The sequence below is a fragment of the Lycium ferocissimum genome, chromosome 7 (genome assembly GCF_029784015.1).
Source record: "Lycium ferocissimum isolate CSIRO_LF1 chromosome 7, AGI_CSIRO_Lferr_CH_V1, whole genome shotgun sequence".
Classification (NCBI taxonomy): domain Eukaryota; kingdom Viridiplantae; phylum Streptophyta; class Magnoliopsida; order Solanales; family Solanaceae; genus Lycium; species Lycium ferocissimum.
In genome coordinates, this window is record NC_081348.1 from 42,268,231 (window position 1) to 42,277,506 (window position 9,276).

The 9,276-nt window shown below is 34.4% G+C and overlaps 1 protein-coding gene across 1 annotated transcript; it reads left to right on the top strand.

Annotated features, from left to right (window-relative positions):
• Nucleotides 1–4,951: 4,951 nt before the first annotated feature.
• LOC132065157 (uncharacterized) lies at nt 4,952–9,006 on the top strand. The gene is made up of 11 exons (XM_059458415.1): nt 4,952–5,121; nt 5,397–5,577; nt 6,607–6,681; nt 6,755–6,992; nt 7,079–7,203; nt 7,742–7,775; nt 7,889–7,938; nt 8,051–8,191; nt 8,303–8,367; nt 8,464–8,536; nt 8,628–9,006. Exons 1-11 carry the CDS (start codon nt 5,022–5,024, stop codon nt 8,797–8,799), a joined length of 1,254 nt encoding a protein of 417 aa, XP_059314398.1. The 5' UTR covers nt 4,952–5,021; the 3' UTR covers nt 8,800–9,006.
• Nucleotides 9,007–9,276: the final 270 nt, after the last annotated feature.

The window sequence follows — 9,276 nt, forward strand, 5'->3', positions numbered from 1 at the left end:
TCCTGACTCTATAGTCCAATGAGCAGGAAGTGTAAATATTTCCAACTGGTTGAAATAAAATTTGAGGGAGAAATATTTTCTATGCTTTTTTATAGGGCTCACGTGTTTATACTTAGCCTATCAGATGAGTTGAGTCAGCCCATGTCCGTCCCGATTCGACCTCGTAAAAGATCTGGTCTGCAATAGCCTGGTTGGATCCAAAGGGTGTTGGATTGGGAGTAATAGGAAGGGAGCTTTGCCACACAAGCCACTGGGCTGGTGCTAGCCCTAGGCCACTTGGCATAAGCACGAATCGATCTAATTAATCGTCAATTTTTTACAATATCAGTGTAGCTGAATATAATTTGAAATTTTAAAATCATACGTCAAATTAATAGACAAAAAGTAAACTAGCAATAAGAATAAACTTAGAGTTAAGTCATTAAAATTTTAAATGGTCATGACTTTGCACTCGTTCTTCCGATTTATATGATTTTTTTTTTTGTTTTGTAAATTTTAAATGGCTGAAAGTCAAAACAAGCATCACGTTGAGGGCGACATAGCATTGATCAACATCTCTATCAAAGCCTCTATTATACATCAGTAATATAAACCAATATACCTATTGAACCCAAAATAATAAGTAAAGGCCCTATTCAAGACTACGTAAGAAAGCAACGCCCTATTCATTTTGCCGGAGAACCTAAAAAATGAAATAGAAAACAAAAGTTCACAACCATTAAAGAGCAAGAACTAGAAAATTATATACTACATCAAAAACCAGTAAACGAGTAAGATTTATGTAAGCTAATAAAAACGCTAAATCCAACGTAACTCTAAGGTTTATGTAAGCTAGTTCTCAGTTTGGCTCTTTAATTCTCTATTATTTGATCTTTTGCGGAGGGGTTGTTTTCAATAGACCCCCGACTCAAAGAAAAGCAAACCAAAGCAATCCCAAAAAAAAAAAAAAAAAAAAAAGTAAAAAAGTCATGGCAGATTACTATATTAAAAGCATGACAAAGCAATCTGAAAAAAGATTCAATAACGTAACTATCAAAAAATCATAGGATAATCGAAGTACAAGAAACAACAAATAATAACAAAAATCAAACGACAAAGAAATTACAAGTGTAATACTATGACTATCTGTATGGAAGGAGATTCAATCCCATGAGTAGCAATCTAAAACCATCTCTGTCTAGTTGCTCAGTATAAAAGGCAGACTGAAAAGAACAAAATACCAATTTGTTTGGTCCTATTTTTCACATAGGATCGAATGTACTCATAGCTATCGACACATGGACACACAAACATTCTAAAATTTTCTTGAACCGCCTCTGTCTTCAATCATAAGATATCTTGTGCAGTATTTTTTCACACACTGATCGAAAAACCCCTTTGGTTTAAGTTTTTCCCCAATCAAAATAGGAAATATACAATATCCCGTTTTAATTATTTCAGGAGAAATCAAACATAAGAAATAGCTGAAGACTCTATAGTGAATCATCCAACAACATGCTTCAAAACCCCCAAAACTAATTACAACCACACGAAGGTTCAAAAGTAAGTGCAAAAACAGTAGAATGTTGCGAGAAGAAACAAACACTGGTACTAACTACTAACCTTGTAACGAAAAAATCGTACATTATACATGTTATCGGTACGTAATATAAACATATAAAATTGACTCAATTATATCATATCAACAAGAAGACATTTCAATCAAAACAAAAAATTACTACTATAAAGTTTACACAATCTAATAAGTAAGAATTAAAAAGAGGTCTTAAATGTGCTGCGAACTCTGTATGCGAATACCATGAAATTCAGAGAATGTTTCTATTAATGAGTATTTCCAGAGTTCGTCTAGGTTTATAAGCAAAAGAGTAATGAACCCGACGTGGTATTTACACTACAATGCCAAAACAGAGCCTTCATTTTCTTCATACAAAAACTTTATAAATCCATATGCCTAAAATTAGGAGGAACACCACATGAAGACATTTATTAGAATGAAAATTAGGATAATGTGAGAAGCAACCATTAAGCTATGATAAAATGAAGTAGTAGTTGGTTTTATAGAATATTGAACGGGAAACAGCTAATTACCTTTGACAAATGACTCCATTTTTAAAAGCTCCAAGAGAAACGCAGAGAAGTAATGTGCATATAAAGTGGGAATGAGTGAGTGGAATGAGCTGGAAGATTAGTGACTCCTAGTATATTTATAGAAGATTCACGAGTGTGAGTGAAGAAGAACGTGACAGTGTAACAAATTGATCGGGAGATAAAATACACTTTGTTAATTGCTCAATACTACTCCGTCTAACCTAGTTTATGTGGCACGCTTGAAATTTCAAGATTCAAACTTTTATACTTTGACCGTGACTTCGGACATAGAAGCTTGCATGGCTAGGAAGTGAAGTACGTGCAAGGAAACTAGTCATAACAAGAATCGCTGCCCCTTGCGAATTCAGTAGTTGTTGTTGCTTGTTCGTTATTACGTTTTTTCCTAAGTTGTACGTCGTAATTTTTGGTAGCATGTTATTTTTTGGAACAGGTCATAACTTAATTAAGCATTTTTTTTTTAATTTTTAAAAATAGCTCGATCTGACCAACAAACCTGGCTAAATTTTAACTGGTAGGGGCTACATTTGATACTCTTTTTTATGTCCAACCCCATCCCCTAAGGGCAACCCGGTCAGGCTCACATGGGGGGGGGGGGGGGGCATCCCTCCAGCCAAATCAATTTGATTGGTTTAGCTTATTCTCGTAATACATCTTGTTGATTATGATTCCTTTTTCTATGTGTGATGCCTGTTTAATATGGACAGTGTTATTGTAGGTTAAACAAATTCACATATCTTAGAATTATTTACTGAATTTGCTACCAAGCTGATTGGTCTCCTGATTTTTTTAATACTATTTCGGGGCAACACAATCAACAAAAGAGAGCATTGTAAGAACTAATTAAGTACTAGGGCAGTGTTAGGGTGGAGACGAAAATTGGCTGATGGTTTTAATGGAGTTTACATTGCTGGTTGTATGTGTTGAAGCTTTGTTATAGATGGAGTTACGGCAGTGCTTCGGTGCCAGCGTCGTAACATGGGTGAAGTTCTGACCGTAATCTTACGACCTAACATATGTTGTCACCAAGCTGGTGGGAGATTGAGTTGCGATGTCGGGTTTACCGTGTCTTACATGGTATTCAGACAGTAGTTTTGATGATAGTTGGTGACAAGACTCTTTTCCGGACGTGAATCGAGAGGAAGTGTGTTTGTGAGAATCAAAATCCGTGAGTATATTACCATAAGATTTAAAAAGAACATAGTTTAAAGGTGAATCTTTCTCCATAAATTTTCATATTTAAGAATATCCTCTTTAGCTTACGACCATTCTTTCTTCTAAAAGTCAAAGACATTTCTACAATTAAAGCATTAAAGCAGAAATAGAGAAAAAATAACCCTATGTTTAATGAGAGAGAGAGAGAGAGAAAGAGAGTAAAAAAAAAATTAAGAGAGTGAAAAATATAAAAATGCGCTAATATATATATATATATAAAATAAAAAATAAAATAAAAATAATATATAATTAAAAAATAATTAATTATTTTTTAGGTTCGTGAGCCCGGAAGTGTCTTATGAATCTTCACCCAAATTCTTAATATTTTTTTTTTTTTTTTTAATTTCTTTTCTGATTTTTTTTTCCTTGTCCTTTTCTTTTCCATTCTCTTTCTTTCTGTTCTTTCTTTTCCCCAAAGAAACCTCCGCATACAAATAATTACGACGATTTCACAATCTCTTCGGATGTTTTTTTTTTATATAGATTTCTAATCCGGTTGTTTATTAACTCAAATATAGTGATCCATCTAATTAAAAAAGACGATCATCGAACTCAAGGATGAAGAAAAAATAGTGTGGTAGAAATAAATTTGATTATTCTCAGATGATGATGAAGTGAACGGAATTTGCAATTTTGGGCAATTTGCAAAAGTTAATCAATTTCTTACAATCGAATTTGACGCCCCTATCCTACTAAAAAAAGACCTTTTTTAGTATTTTACTTTTTGCTGTAATTAAAATAAAATTTATGGAATTTTCTTTTGGGATTAAAGTTATTACTAAATTCTTCCCGGTGAAAAATAAGGTTTTTGGTTTATAGGGACCCAACTGGATTTGCCAAAAGTATTGATGGTGGTGGTGGTGGGTGTTCTCATATTTATGGTAGTACAAAAGAAAAATAAAAAATCAGGGTTGGTAATTTTTTAGTATTGGTTAGGCCGGTGGCGGCCCATTTGAGGAGAAAGAAAGAAGAAAGAGAGAATCCATAGAAAAAATAATAAAAGAAAAACAAAAAATGAAGGGTTAGTAATTTTTGACATGGCAATGACCCACAATCCAATACAGCTCCCATTGCCAGTGGTATTATTTTCTCCCTCCAACTTGAGAAAAAGTTATTAAGGGGGGTAAAAAATAAAATAGCACACTGTAATACTAATAGGAAAAAAAACCCTATGTTTAATAAGTTTCAATCCTCAGAAACGGGAAAAAAAAGGTTGCGGAAGTGACTTATGAATCTACCCAAATAATATCTTTGGACGAATCATCAAGAAGATCTGATGATCTTTTATATAGTTTCTAAGTTCCATAATTAATGAATTGATCATCGAACGCAATAGAAGAAAATACCCCTATAAATTTTTCTCTCATGCTATATTTCTAGTATTCTTGTGTTATTTTTTACTGCTAATCCTACAAAAAAATCATGTAATTAAAATAAAATTTATAATTAATGGGATAAAAAACTAAATCTTCCCAAAAGGAGTATAGTACAACTCAAAGTATTGGATATACGTATCTCATATTTATGTGGGCCGGCCCATTTCCATCCATATACAGAGACTCAGCCCACAATCCAATAAGCTTCCCGCTATGTACTTTTAATCTCCCTCCAACTTCAAAAAATGAAAATAAAATAGCACACTGTAATACTAATAGGAAACAAAACCCTATACTAAGTTTCAATCCTCAGAAACAAAAAAAATGTCGAAATCGAATCATCAAGAAGACCTGGATCTTCTTCTTTCTCTTCCAGATAGGGTTTTGGAAACCCCTCCAGCTTCTCCTTCATCTCGTTTTCCGGGTAAATGTCCAAATCATGTTTAATGTGGGATTTATTAAAATGGGCTATAGAATCATCTGTTTTCTTTAGTGTATATGTTTTTTTTTTTTGGTTGTAATTAAATGAACTTGAAAGAGCTAAGAATCTACATTGTTCCGTTTAAAAGACTGAATTCACATTAACATTTTAGTAGTAATTAGTCTTTAAAATTTGTTATATGGGTAGATGTTTCTTATGAGAGATTTTACTATGGGATTTATGTGGGTTGTTTTGATAAGTTTTAGTGTTTTTTACAGATTATTTGTCGGATGATGGATCGCCAAAGCGAATGGGGGAGGCAGATATGTCTGTCTTTAGAGATGCTGTACAGGATTGTCTTGATTATGATACTGAAATTGCCAAGAAAGCTGCTAAATCCAAGCACACAAAGGGGTCAACTGATGCTGAGGTTGAAAAGTTTTCGGGTTTGCGAATTAGGTATGTTCTTTAACATAGATTATTGGTGCATATCCAATGTGTTTTTGTTGCTGAGCTCATGATGCATTTTCCTGTCAAATGCAAAATTACTCTCTTTCTGCTATTAGAATTTGAATGTTGCTGGCATTTTTGTTTCAATATTTCTGCAAGACTTCCCTTTTCACATGACAGTAGATTTAGGGCGTGTTTGGTATGAAGGAAAATGTTTTCCACAGAAAATGTTTTCTTGGAAAATCTTACTTATTTTCTTGTGTTTGGTAAGTAATTAGAAAATAGTGTCTTAAAACATATGTATATAATCTAGGCAAACACTATGAGGGATGGGGTTGGGTTGGGGTGGGGTAGGATGGAGGGTGGAGGGTGGAGAGAAGACAATCAATGTGAATTTTCACATATGTAACTTGTTTTTCCTTACTTCCACTAGGAAATCATTTTCCTCATTTTTTAAGGAATTTGTTTTCCTAGAGAAAATGTTATTCAAAATTTTTGACCAACCAAACATGAGAATATTGGAAAACATTGTCCTCCCTACCAAACACACCCTTAGTTGCCTACATTTAAAATTTTGATGGGAGGAAGTTCCTAATTGAGAATGTACTGTGCTATTATAAACAACAATAGCATATCCAGTACAATCCCACCAGGTGGGGTCTGGGCAGGGTAAAGTGTACGTAGACCTTACCCCTACCGTGTGAAGGTAAGGAGGCTGTTTCTGATAGACCGTCAGTTCAAGAAGAGAATGTACTGTGCTATTTTGGATTCTAAAAATGGTCATCAGATGCTAGTGGCTTGCGGTTACTATTATTAGAAACACCACATTGGTGCTTGCATATATGTTTAATTCCATTAAATGGAGGCCAGATTAGATTGTTATTGGTGAAGTTGCAATTGCATTTATGCTTTGATTAGATTGGTTTGAGACAGTTGTTTGCTTCAGTGCTAATGCTTTGCTAGGAAAACTACATTTGAAGGCTTTGGTTAGATACTGATCACCCAACTAATTTTGTTACATTTCTTCCTTTTACTCAGAAATCAAGTAGTCTCACCTGTTGAACTGAGCAACCATTTTGCTGACATTAGGTTCATCCGGTTATCAGCAATAAGGTATGCTAAGATGCCCACCGAGCTACCAGAATAGTTTTGGTGGACTATACTAATTTTTTTTCCCATCTGGCAGGAATTCACTACTAGGCGACACCCTTTCTGGTTGTTGGGCAACTGTTGGCGTTTTAACCGAGAAGGGACAACCAAGAACAAGTTCAACAGGGAAGCAATATGCAATCTGGAAACTAGGATCTTTGGATGAAAAAACTGTTTCTCTTTTTGTTTTTGGTGATGCTTATCAGAAAAACTGCAATGAAAAGGCTGGTGCAGTTTTTGCCCTGTTTAACTGCAGTGTGCGCAAAGACAACTCGGTATTGTTATTGTGCCTATCAATAAGTTCATTTTTCTTAAGATTTTAGGATCAGTTGCTAACGCCTCTTCAACTCCATTTATCCAGGAACATGGATTTTCATTGAGTGTTTACTCAGCCAGCCATATTTTAAAGATAGGCATATCTGTTGATTATGGAGTTTGCAAGGGAAAAAGGAAGGATGGGATGGCTTGCACAGTAATCATTAATAAGTAAGACCTCTGATTTTATGTATTGTTATTTGTTACATGCATATAGTCGTGAATGGACTTAATACCTTATGGCAAAGTACTAAAGAATTGGTCGTCAGATACACTAAGATGGTCATGCGATTCACATGCATAAAATGCTCTTACATCTACTTGTTTATTTGCAATTTTGTGCTTTAGTACACTGTTTCTCTCCTATTACAAGGAAACCTTTACGTCTCATCTTTGTTCTTGAGGCATGTGCTTGATTTGATATTTTGTTTGGGCAGATTTTCATGAGCATGATTTGCCTTTATTTGCTGGATGTTTGGAAAGAAAAAGCATGTTTTTTCAGCATGAATTTTTTTGTACTCTTAACGTTGCAACTCAAATCAGTTCACTACATATGCAAGGGATTTTAGTAATCCGTGTTACCAAATAATATTGAACCTATTGTTGCTTTTTGAAGAGTATTGTGCTATGACCAGTAATTTGTTTTTTTTTTTTTTTCTTTTTCCGTGTACTCCTTGTGATAGAACTTATGGATTGAAAAAAATTGCAGGCGGCGTGGAACATATTGCAGCTACCATAAGCAGGTAATCATTTTACTCTGTACACTTGTACATTTCATGTTCTCTTTAAGTCAAATTTGATTTACTACCGAAAGAAAATAATGAACTGATCGTGTTTCTGTTACTTGTTCTATCAGAGGACATCTGAGAAATACTCCTCCAGCATGAGGGCTGAACTCAAAGGCGGGTGAGTGAATTACTTTCTCAGCCTCTCAATATGGCATTTACTTGGAGAATAGAAAAACTTATTTCTCGTGACTGCTTTAGCTCTCTAATTGCTGTTGGGCTATCAAATTCAGGAACCTAAGAACAGGTTTCAGAGATCATCTCAAATCTGAAGGAATTTATGTGGTTAACCCTTTAGCTGACAAGACAAACTTTACAAAGTCTGCAGCACCATTGAAGTTACTGTCTGTAGACGGATTGAAAAAGGCATTAAGGTTTGTTCAAAAAAATGTTTACTTGCATATTGGTTCATCTTCATTTTCCTTTTGAAACAGAAGTTTTGCTTAATATTCATTACTGACTCGAAGATGCTTATTTATGAACAGCAATGCAGGAAAAGTGACAACCAATGTACATTCTCAAGGAATAAGGTTTCTTAGTCAAATTACAGGTTAAAACTTTAGTACTTAGATCTGATGTAGTACTCATAAATCTGCAGACATTCTTAATTACAGTTTTGCTCATTGTATTTCTATTTGAGTTACAGGAAAATTGAACTCAAATAATATGAAAGAATCTATGGCTGACCGAGATCAAACAAGAAATAGGACAAACGAAAGGTGAATGAGATGGAATAAAGAAGAGTTCATTTTTTGACCTTATATTATGTTGTCTCTTTCTTGACAGTGTTATCTACTTTTTCTTTTCCAGGCCATCCTCCACCAAGAGAAAGAATCTAAGTGAGACCGGACCAAGTCACAGTTGTGATCAGAAGAAAACAAAAATGGGACAACAGCAACAGCAGAATTCTGGACAAAAACCTGAGCAGGTTAAAGAAAAAATGATAGAACTAGACCTTGTCAGTTCAGATGATGAACTTTAGAGATTCCATTTAATCATCTGATGTAATGTATTGCTGTGCTCTTTCATATAGTAAATTCTTAGCTTGTGCTAGAAAAGTTTTTCATTGGAAAAGAACTCTTAATCTTGTTACAGTGGTGCTATTACTTGGGTACCTAATTGACAAACTATCAGTGTATATGAGTTAAATCTGTTCTAGTTCTTGATATGTGTTATATATTCACATAAACAGGTGAATAGAAAAGGATGGTTTAAGAGAAATGGTTATGGACAGTAGCGGAGCTACAATTGAAGTTACGGGTTTGGCAAAATGCACTAGCCTTGCCTCAGAACTTGTATTTGTGTTAGGAAATAAGAAATTCACTTAATATATATAATTAATTTATCCTAAATTCATAAAATTATGGATATTAGGAAGTGGTCCGTACGATGGTAGGTCATGCATGCACATGGGAGTTGATTTGTCTCGAGGCCATGTGCACCCAATATTCCAACTCTT

Bases quoted from the DNA above. Each gene is read 5' to 3' on its own strand.
- LOC132065157 (XM_059458415.1), top strand. From the start codon at position 5,022: ATGTCGAAATCGAATCATCAAGAAGACCTGGATCTTCTTCTTTCTCTT. The intron at 7,776-7,888 runs GTAATCATTTTA...TTGTTCTATCAG, and splicing joins ATTGCAGCTACCATAAGCAG to AGGACATCTGAGAAATACTC. The intron at 8,192-8,302 runs GTTTGTTCAAAA...ATTTATGAACAG, and splicing joins GGATTGAAAAAGGCATTAAG to CAATGCAGGAAAAGTGACAA.